Raw genomic sequence first — 16,403 nt, forward strand, 5'->3', positions numbered from 1 at the left:
ATCTTATCCTCTGTAGATGTTTGTTCTTTCACTGTCCTCTTCCACTGGTCACAGATAGTCGAGCTTTGCCTTTATCCTAGGGTTTATCCTTCATTACTGACATACCTGTCTGTCCATCTACCTACCTATGCCTCTGATTCAGCGACCTGTCTACACATTTATCAATATCTATCCGCGGAGCCTGGGAAGGACAGGATGGAGGAAAGAGGATCTCCAGGCACCTAGACCCAGGGGGCAAGTAGCCTTGAGGAAAGGTAACCTTAGAGAGAATAACACCGGTTGGGCAGGAAAACAAGGGGCATAGAAACACAGGGACATGGGACAGAGGGAGCAGCGGGTTGTAACCTAGAGTAGGAGTGTTTTGGAAAAAACAGATACAACAACTTGAGAAAAAAAAAAGAAGATAACGCATAAAAACAGGCAGGCCTGTGCCAAGTACAGGGAGAGGGGGGTCTCAATAAACGTTACTACTTGCATCAGGCTTTAGATGTGAATGAGAGTCAGTGTTTCCACCCAGAACACGGAAGGCAGTAGGCACTGCATGCGGATAAGTTCCTTGTTGAAGCGTGATGCGACCCCAGCCTGAAAAGCAGCAGGCACTTTCTGTGCACTTATAATGGTTGCATATATACTCGGACAGCCGAGTAGGAAGACAAAGAAGGGACAGCCGGGAAGGAAGACAAAGAAGAGACAGTCAGGTAGGAAGACACAGAAGGGACAGCCGGGTAGGAAGACAAAGAAGGGTCAGCCAGGTAGGAACACAAAGAAGGGACAGCCGGGTAGGAACACAAAGAAGGGACAGCCGGGTAGGAAGACACGGAAGGGACAGCCGGGTAGGAAGACACAGAAGGGACAGCCGGGTAGGAAGACACAGAAGGGACAGCCGGGTAGGAACACAAAGAAGGGACAGCCGGGTAGGAAGACACAGAAGGGACAGCCGGGTAGGAAGACACAGAAGGGACAGCCGGGTAGGAAGACACAGAAGGGACAGCCGGGTAGGAAGACACAGAAGGGACAGCCGGGTAGGAAGACAAAGAAGGGTCAGCCAGGTAGGAAGACACAGAAGGGACAGCCGGGTAGGAAGACACAGAAGGGACAGCCGGGTAGGAACACAAAGAAGGGACAGCCGGGTAGGAAGACACAGAAGGGACAGCTGGGTAGAAAGACACAGAAGGGACAGCCGGGTAGGAAGACAAAGAAGGGTCAGCCAGGTAGGAAGACACAGAAGGGACAGCCGGGTAGGAACACAAAGAAGGGTCAGCCAGGTAGGAAGACACAGAAGGGACAGCCGGGTAGGAACACAAAGAAGGGACAGTCGGGTAGGAAGACACAGAAGGGACAGCCGGGTAGGAAGACAAAGAAGGGACAGCCGGGTAGGAAGACACAGAAGGGACAGCTGGGTAGGAAGACAAAGAAGGGTCAGCCAGGTAGGAAGACACAGAAGGGACAGCCGGGTAGGAACACAAAGAAGGGTCAGCCAGGTAGGCAGACACAGAAGGGAGAGCCGGGTAGGAACACAAAGAAGGGACAGCCGGGTAGGAAGACACAGAAGGGACAGCCGGGTAGGAAGACACAGAAGGGACAGCCGGGTAGGAAGACACAGAAGGGACAGCCGGGTAGGAAGACACAGAAGGGACAGCCGGGTAGGAAGACACAGAAGGGACAGCCGGGTAGGAAGACACAGAAGGGACAGCCGGGTAGGAAGACACAGAAGGGACAGCCGGGTAAGAAGACAAAGAAGGGACAGCCAGGGAGGAAGACAAAGAAGGGACAGCCGGGTAGGAAGACACAGAAGGGACAGCCGGGTAGGAAGACACAGAAGGGACAGCCGGGTAGGAAGACACAGAAGGGACAGCCGGGTAGTAAGACACAGAAGGGACAGCCGGGTAGGAACACAAAGAAGGGACAGCCGGGTAGGAACACAAAGAAGGGACAGCCGGGTAGGAAGACACAGAAGGGACAGCCGGGTAGGAAGACAAAGAAGGGACAGCCGGGTAGGAAGACACAGAAGGGACAGCCGGGTAGGAAGACACAGAAGGGACAGTCGGGTAGGAAGACACAGAAGGGACAGCCGCGTAAGAAGACAAAGAAGGGACAGCCAGGGAGGAAGACAAAGAAGGGACAGCCAGGGAGGAGGGTTAAGGTTCTTCTGGTAAAATAAACGATTTGTACCTTTTTCAGCAGGGAGGGCACTGAATGCGGACGGGGTCTAATCTGGAGGAGGGGGGGGCTCGCTTGAAAACACCCCATTTTATCAACATCTGAGCACCAGAGGTGTAACAATGCGCCCCACCCCCCACCCCGCAGTGGGGGTGGGGGGTGGGGAGGGGATTAGCTCCAGGGGGGTCCCTCAGCAATACTGGTAGGAGGTGGGCCGGAAGGTGGGGGGAGGGCTCCATGTACTTTGCAGGGGTGCGAGGGGGGATTCAAGTTTCACTACCCCACTGCCCAGCACCCAGACTGCCAGCAGTATGGGGGCTTCAGGGCGCTAGGCACAGATTGATGCCGGTGGAGCTTAGCTCACTGAGCTATCGTGCTGGCCTTCCAAGAGGTCAATGGGGAGCAGAAAACGCCCCCCCCCCCTCTGTAGAGACAAATTCAGTGTAAATGGGAGAGCATCCGCCACCACCGAGGGGGCAGCATGGGGGGGGGGGACCCCGTGGGTTCAACAAGACACAGGGGCGTTGAAAGATGAAATACCGAAATCATGAAAGAAGTGCTGCAGCCATGTCTTAAGATCCCAGGACCACAGGACCCCACCCACACCCAGGAATCCACCAACACAGGAAGAAGGGGAGGAGGGGGGCGGCAACGACCACGGAGGGTCGTTACACTCACCCAGGATGATGGTCCTAGGCACAACTCCAGGGCAATTTAACATCCAAGGACATTGCTTCCGCCAACTTGTAAAATATTACCACTGTGGTTAAAACCTCAAAGCGCCCACGGACGGACCGACAGACCGCTGACAGGCCCTGGTCGAGCCAAAGACCCCAGGGAGAGGGTGTGTGCTCACCACAGGGGCAGAGAGCACAGACCAGGGACTGGCACAGAACCACTGCCCCAGAGTCGGGAATCTAGGCGCTGCCTGTGAGCGCTGGGGCAGCCCGAAGCCTGGCTTTGGCTCGGCTCGAGGTGCTGTTGGAACCCACCAGGAGCCGAGCTTTCATGTGGCTTCTGTTACGTCAGAACTGCCGACTGCGTAATTTCAAGTCCCGGCGTCCGCTCTACACCTGTGATCTTGGGCAGATCACTCAATCTCCCCGTGCTTGTGAACAATAACACTTCCGAAATGTAACCGGTGCTCGTGAAAAGCGCTCCGATGCCTTCTAGTGGAGTTCCCGCTACATAAAAAATGCACAAATAGGTAAAAACACATTCTTATTATGAGGAAACCTTACCTGATCGCTAGGCTCCAGCATTAAGTGATTTGCGCAGATTCACAGGATGTTGTGAAACGTCGAGAGTGAGACTGCTATCCCCTGCCCTCCGCCATCACGAAGTTGCACCAGTCTCTGCCCAGTCAGATTAGTTCTACCCCTGGAATCGCGCGGAGGTGGGGGCCGAGGGGGGTGTTTTAAAATAAAATAATAGGAACAAGGAAAGAGCCGGGTGAGGGCTGGATATGTTTAAAAAAAAGAGGGATGTGACATAGGAAGCAAAGGACGAGCTGGAGTAGGGGCAGGAGAAGCAACACGGAGAATGAAGAAAAGCCGAGAGAGACGGGGGATTGGGGGAAGCAACACAGATCAAAGCCTGTGAATCTTAGCTCGGCTTTGATAGTGAAACGTTCAGTTTCTTTACAAGTGGCGCGGCATTGAAAGCAGCCAGGCGGAGGGGGGTGGGAAAGGCACGGACAGCGGGAGGGGGGTACGGGAATGGGCACAAAGAAGACTGAACAATATGGATCTAGATATATATCTCTACACACTTTTTTTTTTAAACACAAGGAAGGTCCCCGACAACCTATAAAATACTATAAGGACGCTCTACAAACACTCACACCGGACAGGGAACAGACCGGCCACGGGATGGTAACTGGGAAGCTGAGGGCCGTGAAGGATGGCACGAATACGAGTTTCAATACTGCCGCTTTTGCTACAGGGGGCCGGTGCCCATATTGCAGAACCGCTGCATAGCTGGCCCCAGTAACAAAACCGACCCCTACCCTTCCGGCGCACCAGGAACAAGCCCGGTGCCCGCTACAGGAGTGTACAGTAATGCACATAAAACATTCCTTAGCTTATAAAGTATATGCTCCGTTTCTCAATACATCAGTATACGTTCTGCAGACGAGAAGACCACCCGTCCGAGTATGGAGGAAACATCTGACTCTTGTTTTTTTTTACAGTTTACTCACAAGCTCAACCGCACCTCCCCTCCCTCCCGGAGCAAATTCACAGCGGGTACTCTACAGCGCAGCAAACATAAGGCGCCCGGGCTCCACTCTTACAAATAAACAAGCCAAAAAGAATAAAAGTTAAGAAGTTGCAGCCTCGAGAGTCATTTCAGTCGTGCTGCTTCAGTCCAGACCGGCGAAGGAGTACGCAGACCGTGAAAAGTAAACTTGCAAGATCAGTCGCCAAGCTCACTTTTTAGGTTTCGCCTAGCGGAAGCTGCGCTCTGCGCAGCTTTTCCGCGCAGGCGAAATCCTGTTGAGAACCGTAGGGTGCTTTGGTTCGGCCCTCGTCGTTGATTGGCTGGCTCCGTAAACGGAGCCTTGCCATTGGACGAGGGGCCTGTCCGTCAATGCCGGACCAGACACGGGGGCGTTCCCGACATTCTTTGGCTTTTGCCGACGTCACGGGACGCCGGGAACGCCCCCGTGTCTGGTCCGGCATTGCCGGCACCTCCCTTGCTCCCCCTCCCGCTTGTTTCCTGGTGTGGGAAATTAAACACGTGCTGTTTCAGGAAGTGACTCGCTTTCACTTCGCTCGCAGCGGCTCTTCGAGACTTCAGGAAAAGAAAGTTGGGCAGAGCTGCAAGCTGGTCCGGCTGCTTCCGAAGGCAGGACCATGGGGTAAGCTCACGCGCTTGGCGTGCCTCTTTCAGCCCTGCTGTTCCACATGGGCCCGTCAACATTCGTAACCTAAGACCACTCGCTCTTGTTCCCTAGTTGTGAGGTACTTGGTGCAGCCGCGCGCGCCCCCGCCCCCTCCCGCCGTCCGTTCCTCTAGTGTCCTTTCCCGCCCCCCTCCCGCCCCCTCCCGCCGTCCGTTCCTCTCCCGCCTGCTGCACGGAACATGGCTTGCTGTTTACACCCAGCTCCGCCCCCTTCGGAGGCCAGCCCCTTGCTGTGTCCTGGTCCCGCTGTTGAATGAGCTGTGTCCGAGGTAGTTGAACAGCATTGGAAGGAGTGGAGCGGCGGTGGGTGCGAGAACCGCGGTGCGGGGTGAGTACCGCTGCTGCGGGTGGCGTCCCTCCAGTGGCGTCTGGTGTGCGGCTGCTGCTGAGAGTGCAGTGAAGGGCCTTTCATTGGAAGGAGTGGAGTGGCGGTGGGTGCGAGAACCGCGGTGCGGGGTGAGTACCGCTGCTGCGGGTGGCGTCCCTCCAGTGGCGTCTGGTGTGCGGCTGCTGCTGAGAGTGCAGTGAAGGGCCTTTCATTGGAAGGAGTGGAGTGGCGGTGGGTGCGAGAACCGCGGTGCGGGGTGAGTACCGCTGCTGCGGGTGGCGTCCCTCCAGTGGCGTCTGGTGTGCGGCTGCTGCTGAGAGTGCAGTGAAGGGCCTTTCATTGGAAGGAGTGGAGTGGCGGTGGGTGCGAGAACCGCGGTGCGGGGTGAGTACCGCTGCTGCGGGTGGCGTCCCTCCAGTGGCGTCTGGTGTGCGGCTGCTGCTGAGAGTGCAGTGAAGGGCCTTGTAGCAGCCTCGTGTTGTTGGTGTCACCGTCCCTATGCGCAGTGAAGGGCCTTGTAGCAGCCTCGTGTTGTTGGTGTCACCGTCCCTATGCGCAGTGAAGGGCCTTGTAGCAGCCTCGTGTTGTTGGTGTCACCGTCCCTATGCGCAGTGAAGGGCATTGTAGGTGCCTCGTGGTGTTGGTGTCACTGTCCCTGTGTGCAGTGAAGGGCAATGTAGGAGCCTCGTGGTGTTGGTGTCACTGTCCCTGTGTGCAGTGAAGGGCAATGTAGGAGCCTCGTGGTGTTGGTGTCACACTCTCTGTCTGCAGTCACAGACTGATACGCCCCCCTGCCACGGCGTCATCACTGCACTCTGGAAGTGCCGCAGTTGTGGCCTCTGCTTAGGTTAGTGCATTGTAGCAGAAGCCGCAGAGCAGGAACAATGCCAGGCCCCTTAAATGACCACCTCACTGAGGTACCCTGTTATTGAAAGACATGCGTCGCTGTATTATTAATCACTGGTTCCTATGATGCATTTGTCCAGAAGCCCTACGTCAAGTCACCGTGACTCAGAGGCCCATATATTATTTATGTGATGGTGGGCCCATGTTTTATGATCCAGGCATTCAACCGGCAACTTCTGCCCCCACACACTCACACTCACACTGTAACATAACCTCCCGTGCATTCACCCTGCACCGTATGCTCCAGCACACTGACCCTCCTTGTCTGCTCCCACACACCCACTCTGCACCGTCTACTCATACGTACTCAGCCTGCAGTGTATGCTCTCCTGCAATTAATGTGCACCATATGCTTTCACACACTCACTCTGCACCATCTGCTCCTGTGCACTGACCTGGCACTGTCTGTTCTTGTGCACTCACCCTGCACTATATGCGCCCACTCATCCTGCAGTCTATGCTCCCCTGCAAACAATGTGCACCATTCGTTTTCATGCACTCACTTTGCACCATCTGCTCCTGCGCACTCACCCTGCCTCGTTTGCTCCTGGCACTCACCCTTCATCGTCCGATCCCATGCACTCACCCTGCATAGTCTGCTCCTGACACTCACCCTTCATCGTCTAATCCCACCCACTCATCCTGCATAGTCTGCTCCTGACACTCACTTTTCATTGTCTGATCCCACCCACTCACCCGGCATAGTCTGCTCCTGACACTCACCCTTCATCGTCTAATCCCACCCACTCACCCTGCATAGTCTGCTCCGGACACTCACTTTTCATTGTCTGATCCCACCCACTCACCCGGCATAGTCGGCTCCTGACACTCACCCTTCATCGTCTAATCCCACCCACTCATCCTGCATAGTCTGCTCCTGACACTCACTTTTCGTTGTCGAATCCCACCCACTCACCCTGCATAGTCTGCTCCTGACACTCACCCTTCATCGTCTAATCCCACCCACTCACCCTGCATAGTCTGCTCCTGACACTCACTTTTCATTGTCTGATCCCACCCACTCACCCTGCATAGTCTGCTCCTGACACTTCACTTTTCATTGTCTGATCCCACCCACTCACCCTGCATAGTCTGATCCTGACACTCACTCTTCATTGTTGGATCCCACTCACTCGTTCTGAATTGTCTGCTCCCATGCACTCATCCTGAATTGTCTCTTCCCATGCACTCATCCTGAATTGTCTGCTCCCATGCACTCATCCTGAATCGTCTGCTTCTGACACTCACTCTGAAACATCTGCTTCTGACAGTCATCCTGCATCATCGTCTCCCGCCCATGCACTCACCCCACAACATCTGCTTCTGACAATCATCCTGCTTCATCTGCTCCCGTGCACTCACCCCACAACATCTGCTTCTGACAGTCATCCTGCATCATCTGCTCCCGTGCACTCACGCCACAACATCTGCTTCTGACAGTCACCCTGCACCCTCTGCTGCCGCACACTAACCCTGCACCCTCTGCTGCCGCACACTCAGCCTGCATCCTCTGCTCCAATGCTCTCACCCTGCACTGAATGGGAACCTGCACTAACCCTAAGTGGCGGCTGACACAAGTAAAGAGTGGCGGAGGAGGTGCGGGGGAGTGTACAGCGGGTGGAGTGCACAGCAGGGGTTTTCATAAAAAAAGACTTACCTGGTTTGTGGATCACTCGCTGCATCTAATTAGCTTGTAGAGGTTTCACTGCCGTCCCGCCCCCTTGCTGTCCTTACTGGGTCTTCATGACCCTCATTTGCCTCCCCCCCCCCCCTTTTTCCCCACTGATCTTTGTTTCAAATATCTGTTATGGCTCTTAACACTGAACGAGTGTCGCTCCGAGACTGGGATTACGTAGGGACCTTTAGAGGCTCTAAACACGTAAGATTTTGGTGCCCCATATATTTCTAATTCCAAAAATAATCAATAACTTGTAAAGTAACATTTTATTATTTCACAATGAAATAAAACTTCGAGTAAGATGGATAAAGTTTGTTTTTGTATACTTCCACTTTATAGGTTCAGCTGCACCATTTGCAAGTTTGCATTATATGGTTCATGGTAAATCCGGCAATTGAAAATGTCTGTGGTGTCCCTTTTCCCTTGATGCCCTAAGCACATGCTTATTTTGCTTAATCCAGCCCTGCGCACACGCATTCAGAATATTTTAGAAGAGAATGGTGCATGTGTACCTGTCCTGAGCATATTGAGCTGTGCTGATCCAAAATACAGTGATATTATGGGTATTGCTACTTCTAAATCCATGGAAACCCCAAGAATCAACACAAACAGTAGGCAAGTCTCCCTGTCCTAGCAGCAGGGCTTTCAGGATGCTGACATGGAGTATCGTCTAAGTGAGAATTTGTGTCAGAACTCAAGTATTCATTTGTTTATCCACCTATACAGTACTCTGAGACTTGAGCACATTCCAGATATGTCTGTAATCTACTTGTCAGTCATTCCTTAACTGTACATATTCTGTGAGCGCTGAAAGTTTGTTTTTGTTTTTGTTTACGCTTCTGGATATGTTCAGTAGGGAATGAAATATTGGACTTGCGTCCTTTTATGAGTAAAGAAAGCTTGCTTTCCTGCTGACATGCCTGTTCTGTGAGGAAGTAAAGCTTGCTTTGCTGCTGCCCGAATTTGACCTGTTCTGTAATTGCAAAAGGCTGTACTCTTTCTGTCCAAGGTGTACCTGCTCTATACTGGAATGTTCCCACTGTTGCTGCCCCAATTTATGAAAAAGCAAATTATGTTGTGAGTGCACTTGCGTAAAATGATCAGTCAGAAACTTTCTTTTGTAGAACCGGAGGCAAAACGTAGCAGCGGTTCTCTGACCCAAAAACCTTGGGTTCACTCCTGGCTTCCCAGCTTTTCCAAACGGTGTCACTGTGAGCAATTAGTTTTCTTCACGGTTTCTCCTTTATCATTGTCCTCCCATTTGAGAGCACCATGAAATAATACCGGTTAAGGTGTGTGTGTTGCTCTGGGTGTGTGTGTGGCTCTGGGTGTGTGTGTGTGGTAGTAATTGCTGTCTGCTGAGCTCATCCGTAGGGTACAATAGGTCTCACATTTGCGAGAGATTAACCTAATGGCAATGTAAATGACAATGCCATTTATTTATCTGTTTTCAAAACCAAAACATAAATACAAAAGTTGTCATTTACAATGCCAATAGCTCTAACTTTTCCAAAGGCGAAACCATTGCATTGTAAATGCTTGTTTTTAGGTTTCGCCTCGCCGAAGATGCGCTCTGCGCATCTTTTCGGCGCAGGCGAAATCCTGTTGAGAACCGTAGGGTGGCTTGGTTCGGCCCTCGTCCTTGATTGGCTGGCTCCGTAAACGGAGCCTTGCCATTGGACGAGGGGCCTGTCCGTCAATGCCGGACCAGACACGGGGGCGTTCCCGACATTCTTTGGCTTTTGCCGACGTCACGGGACGCCGGGAACGCCCCCGTGTCTGGTCCGGCATTGCCGGCACTTCTACGTCTCTCCTGCCCCGTGTCGCATCTGTCCCCGGAGAAAAGCCGCCACCGAGACTATCATCGGGCTCGGGGCCCGCAACGTTTGTTTCCCCCCTTGGTTTTGGGGTTGCCAGCCTGCCTGCAAGTGCCAAGGTATTGTTGATATCCCCCGCGGTGCGAGCCGCCCCTTCCCGCTGACTCGCACCGCTCTGTGTCTCTCTGCCTGCCTGCAGCTCCGCGCTGCGAGAGCGCTCCAGCCCCTCCCGCTGGAATCCTTTAGCGGTCGGGTCCAGCAGGCTGCAAACGAAGCCCCCGCCCGCGTGACTGAGGCGGCGCTGGGTCCTTGGGCCTTCCCTCCCCCTGGATAGCCCTGAGGTCGGTGGTTCCCCCCCGAGTGGGTCCTGTAGACCAGGGGGGCCATCCGCTCTACAAGACCCGACCGGGCCGATCGCGTCTCACGCGGGAAGCGTGAGACTTGGCAGGGAGTCGGGATTTCACCCGTCCAAGGCACCGTATTACTATCGTTTATGGCGGCATGTTGTATAGCCTTGGTTGTGCCCCAATGTGCTAGTGCGAGGTTCATGTGCCCCATTAAAAGCAAAATTGCTATCTCTAACATGTCCAGTTTAGTATATATGTTGGAAACGGGCACACCACATAACTCTGCCATCCCTGGATAGGTGTTCATGTGCCCCATTAAAAGCAAAATTGCTATCTCTAACATGTCCAGTTTAGTATATATGTTGGAAACGGGCACACCACATAACTCTGCCATCCCTGGATAGGTGTGACCACACCTACACTTATGGGAGCCTTCAGGGTCAACATGTGGAGCCAGTGTGTAGGGTGCGCCTATCCAGATACTAACAGCCAAATTCCTATTACTTTGACGTCACCCCACTCTTTATTAGGGGGGAAATTAAATCCTTTATCAGGAAGGCTTCGAGCAAAGGGGTGCACAAAGAATGCATCCCTGGGCATTTTCGCCTCTGTGTATACTACAGTAAGGGTAGCTGCACCCCCTCATCTTAGTATTCTCAGAGTGCCGTGGAGAGGCAGAAATCGCTCTGTGTCTCTCTGCCTGCCTGCAGCTCCGCGCTGCGAGAGCGCTCCAGCCCCTCCCGCTGGAATCCTTTAGCGGTCGGGTCCAGCAGGCTGCAAACGAAGCCCCCGCCCGCGTGACTGAGGCGGCGCTGGGTCCTTGGGCCTTCCCTCCCCCTGGATAGCCCTGAGGTCGGTGGTTCCCCACCGAGTGGGTCCTGTAGACCAGGGGGGCCATCCGCTCTACAAGACCCGACCGGGCCGATCGCGTCTCACGCGGGAAGCGTGAGACTTGGCAGGGAGTCGGGATTTCACCCGTCCAAGGCACCGTATTACTATCGTTTATGGCGGCATGTTGTATAGCCTTGGTTGTGCCCCAATGTGCTAGTGCGAGGTTCATGTGCCCCATTAAAAGCAAAATTGCTATCTCTAACATGTCCAGTTTAGTATATATGTTGGAAACGGGCACACCACATAACTCTGCCATCCCTGGATAGGTGTGACCACACCTACACTTATGGGAGCCTTCAGGGTCAACATGTGGAGCCAGTGTGTAGGGTGCGCCTATCCAGATACTAACAGCCAAATTCCTATTACTTTGACGTCACCCCACTCTTTATTAGGGGGGAAATTAAATCCTTTATCAGGAAGGCTTCGAGCAAAGGGGTGCACAAAGAATGCATCCCTGGGCATTTTCGCCTCTGTGTATACTACAGTAAGGGTAGCTGCACCCCCTCATCTTAGTATTCTCAGAGTGCCGTGGAGAGGCAGAAATCGGTGCATAGGGCTGGTGCTATCTTTGGACACTATTAATGATTTCACTTTTTACTTGCCTTACTTATGATGAAAAACAAGACAAAATAAAGCCAAAACTTGTGAATTGTAGTACTACACAAAGTGACTTAAAGAGAACTAATGAAAGCATTCAATGGCATTTCATTTTTTTAAAGATAATGTTGTTCTTCTAATGGCATTATTGTAAGCAACCAGTGTTGCCTCATTCAGGCTTAGTACTGCATAGTGGTGGGTAGAATGGATATTGGAAAACTGGTATTAAGTCAGTTAGTCATGGAATAATTATGCTGTAAATCACAAAATAATCACTCCACAGGGAGGGTTTGATTAATATTGGGAGATGGGTGGTGGGGGAGGGGGGGGGGGGGGGGTTCTGTATTGAAACAAGAGATTTTGACCCAAAATATGGAACTATTAGGAAAGTTGCTTTTAATTTTTTTTATTGAAAAGGTAAGGGCAGAAAAGATCATCGTAGAACCTAGAAATGTGAAACTAAAATATTTTCGTCTCCGTTCACGAGACTTCTTGTGCATCTGAATTTCACTTCACAGGCACACCGAATGTGCCATATGCAGGCACAGATCCACAAAGATGTGCAGAAGTAGCAATGTATTGAAATCGACAATTTCTCTATATGTCTATGCATATAAGATGAGGATTTTTCTGAATCCATAAATATGCACTGGATTTTGCATTTTGGAGCGCTAAGTCTGCGATGTGTACATTACGTTTTTTTGTGAGTCGGCCCCTGTTGCCTGCTTGTGCGTCCGTGTGCCCCTGTTGCCTGCTTGTGCCTCAGTGTGCCCCTGTTGCCTGCTTGTGCCATGTGGGTGTGTGTGGAGGGCTCTGTGTGGCTGTGTGTGTGGGGAGGTTTGTGTGGCTGTGTGTGTGGGGAGCTTTGTGTGGCTGTGTGTGTGGGGAGCTTTGTGTGGCTGTGTGTGTGGGGAGCTTTGTGCGGCTGTGTGTGTGGGGAGCTTTGTGCGGCTGTGTGTGTGGGGAGCTTTGTGTGGCTGTGTGTGTGGGGGGGGCTCTGTGTGTGTCATTTGCGAGAGATAAAGCTAGTGGCATTGTAAATGACAATGCCATTTATTTATGTTAAAAAATACATAAATAAAAATAATGTCAAGAGCAATGCCAATAGCTCTAACTTTAACAAAGGCGAAACCATTGCATTGTAAATGCTTGTTTTAAAACACAATGAAGGTCCCCGGAACGGGGCACAGGACAGCGAGGGGGGGGGGGGAGGGGGGGGGGAGAGGGGGGGGGAGGGGGGGGGCGGGAACGGGGCACAGGACAGCGAGGGGGGGGGAGGGCCACGTCAACAGTGCTGAAGGCCAACGTTCACAACCAGAAAAACACACCCTAGTAAAACCATAGGTTGAAAACCAGTCCGGTCGCAGAGTCCATTTCCGTTTAATGAGGTATGAAAGGAACCCGGTCCTCTCCAGATGTTTTCCGGCAGTACATCAATAACAACCTGGCCAGGGGAGGATGTAAAGCAACACACAAAAAACCCATGACAAGGGAAGCACAAACCACGTCACAGGAACATTTGACCCGGCTTTGGTGACGAAAGAAACGATTATTTTCTAAACTGGTTACAAAGCGGACACGCTCACACCTTCCTGTGCCTAAAACACACATTTAAGGAGGCTAGCAGCCCTTTTAGCAAGTTTAAATCACTTTGCAACAGTGATGGGCAGAATTGTGGGAGACAGCACAGAAAACATCACAACCTCAGTGCCCACAATTATACATAATCCTACAAGTAACTGGTGCTGACCGTCAAGAAATGTGGTGAGACGACTCGAGCTGGCATAGCGAGTCCAACTTGTGAGGAGTTCTGCTCTGGACACCGTCTGCGGCCGCTCGGAGAACACAGGCGTCCGGGAGCCCTGGCTGGCGAAACCGAAACTGTAGCCGCGGGCGGTGGTGAGCGCTGCTGCCGTGACGCAAGTCACGCAAGGTGGAGGAAAGTAGCGGTTCGGGCCGGTGGGCTCCCCCTATGGTGCCGAAGAAACGCATGCAATTCAGGGCAGATGCTGGTCCCGGCTGAGGTGGCTGCGGCTCGGTGTGTGGGCGCAGAGAGACTCGCATGGAGCCGGTGGGAACCCTGAGCGCGACTACACAGTAAGCGGTAAGGTTGTGTGTGCAACAAAGAGTCCGTATGCCCCCCATCAAGTTTTTGAACTGCCGGTTGCGTGGGGCATCGGACGCGGCAGGAGGGAGAGCGGTCAGGGTGTCGGGAGCGGCAGGGGTGAGGAGACTTCTGGCGCGTACACCCCGTGAACAGCAGGGCTGAGCGGCGCTTACCGGAGTGCGGCACAAGCAGTGCTGGGGGGGCCGCTCTCTTATCCCGGGACCGCCTATGGGCATTGAGATGCGCTGCAGGGCTGAGCGGCGCTTACCGGAGTGCGGCACAAGCAGTGCCGGGGGGGGGGGGGGGGGGGGCGCTCTCCTATCCCGGGACCGCCTATGGGCATTGAGATGCGCTGCCGTTTTTGAATCTCCTCGAGAAGAGGCGTGATTGCGGCGGTATTCAGAGGAGCGTCTTTCCGGGTCCGATTTCGTTTGTCAATATACACTTTACAGACAGAGAAAGACAGGCTCACGGAGAGCGGGAGGGGGACGGCGGGAGGAGGGACACAGAGTAAGGCAGGACAGCAGCAAGCACGGCCCGGCCGGACCAGATTCGGGGGCGTTCCCGGCTTTTGGCTGACGTATCATGACGTAGCCAAACGCCCCCGAATCTGGTCCGGCCATGACGGACGCCTCTCTGTTCCAATGGCTAGCCTCCATTTATGGAGCTAGCCAATGGGACAGGGGGGCGTATTCCAGAGTCACTACTGAAATCAAGAGATTTCTCTGGAGGCGGAGCTTACAGCTCCGTTCCCCAGCGAAACCTAATAAAGGGGGTTCCATGTTGGAGCCACGGGCATTTAGTCATGGGCGAGCAGGCGGAGGGAGGTGGTGCCTAATGGCAGTTTATGCAATTGTGTGCGAAAATTCAAACTTTTGTTATGGGCCAGAGAGCCAGCATCGAAGCCAGCAAAAACGCGACCCCGATAAAGGCAGGTAAATTCAACATTCGGCTCTAATTATTAACCCACGGAGGGCAGGGCACAAGTCAGCGGTACACATGGGTAGAATAAGTCCAGCCACTATTTTCACAGGGTGGACACCGTCCTCTCTGCCAAGAAGCTGGACACCATTAAATATGCTTCACTGGTTCCAGTCTAATTTTCGGAAACCAGTACACATTCAACAGTTCCTGCATGTTATCTGTGGTGCGGAAACTTTGTTATTTTATATTCCAGCTAGGCCCAAAACAAAGGCCGAATTTAAGGGACCATCAGGCCTCCTTTTGTTCGAGTTTCCTGGCTGGGAGCTACCTGGAGTCTCACACCTAGATGCAAATGTGATGCAGCAGTTCTCCGGAAATAATTTCTATTACCATAACACCTTTCCCTGAAGTAGAAAATCATTCATATACTCAACAGTGGGGCCCATGACACTGCGAGTCGCTCACAAAACACTTCCATCCTACTTCATGGATCGGGGAAATTCAAAGGAGAGCTGCTGTATCATGGTGGAGTGTCTAAACTAAAACTGGATATTTATACTATTACACCTGCAGAAAATGAGCTTACCATGGTTTTTATTTAATAAAACATTTAATTAGACATGCCACCACTAAGGTTGACGGATATGCTAGTAAAAAATTAGGCGTAGGAAAACTCAAGACCAGCTTAATTCTCCATTTATATAATTTGTATTAAGAGCAAATTTAACATATCTAAAATTTATTAATTTTGTTTATTTCTTTATTTCAAAAACGACATTTTAAAGAATAAGGATTTCTAAATTCAAGACAGTTAGATTCATTTATTTAAGAAAACTCTGAAATAGACTTTTTCATTTATTTTATCAGTCAAGTATTAGCAAAAGACAGATAGTTCCCAAATAATCATTTATTCTCCTAACTTCCCTAACTAAACCCTCAGCTAAAGTACATCTCCCTGTGAAAGGAAATAGAAAAATTAGTCAGAGTCTTACATCTCAGGAAAAATCAGCATTGCAGCAGCATCTCTGGAGGAAATCGCAGAGAAGTTTTTTCTTCAATAAAATCAGCACTTTTTATACCGTTTTCACTCGCTCTATCTATCTAAAAGTGTAACTTTCAGCCTAAATTCGAGTTCTGATTGGACAAATGTGGGGTGGATGAGTGTTAGACCTGGCACCTTGGCATGAGTCTCCCTCCCACTTTTTACTGATGTGCCTCAGATGTTTTGCTGGTGTTAGCTGCTCAGGCCAATCCGTGCAGCAGTGCAAGTGCTCCCAATGTAAAGTGTACCTGTAATTGATTTCCATGATTGCCTCATTTGATTTACTGTCAGTCCCCAGTAAAGTGCACCAGGAGTGCCAGGGCTTGTACATACAAATACTGCTAGTGGGCCTTTTAAAATGTGTCTAAGGTCTGCCATTGCAGAACCTGCGTGCAGTCTGGTACTGTCTAAACCTTCCCTTTACTTCATGTGAGTCACCCCTATGGTAGGCCCTAGGGCAGGGTGCATTGTAAGCATAAGGTAGGACACGCCCTGAGGTGTGTGGCATGTCCTAATAGTGAATTACAGCCATTTTCGTATTTCACTATTGTAAGGCTACCTGCTCTCCATAGGCCAATATGGGCTGCTGGAATTATTACACTATATAATTCCAACAGACTCAGGGAGCATGGTAGAAAGTCAAGTTTAGTATGCCTGAACTCAGAATAATAAAATACTTATTTTAGTAACGTTTATTTTAAT

General features: G+C 51.8%; 1 protein-coding gene across 1 annotated transcript in view; it reads left to right on the top strand.

The window, feature by feature from the left end:
* Window positions 1-616: 616 nt before the first annotated feature.
* Window positions 617-16,403, top strand: part of LOC147733329 (uncharacterized) — a 61,290-nt gene continuing 45,503 nt past the window's right edge. Inside the window, exons 1-2 of the mRNA XM_086956336.1 lie at window positions 617-941; window positions 1,050-1,778. Coding sequence (XP_086812462.1) covers window positions 617-941; window positions 1,050-1,778 — 1,054 coding nt within the window. The remainder of the gene's footprint in view (window positions 942-1,049; window positions 1,779-16,403) is intronic.

This window comes from Lissotriton vulgaris, chromosome 2_1 (genome assembly GCF_964263255.1).
Source record: "Lissotriton vulgaris chromosome 2_1, aLisVul1.2, whole genome shotgun sequence".
NCBI lineage: Eukaryota > Metazoa > Chordata > Amphibia > Caudata > Salamandridae > Lissotriton > Lissotriton vulgaris.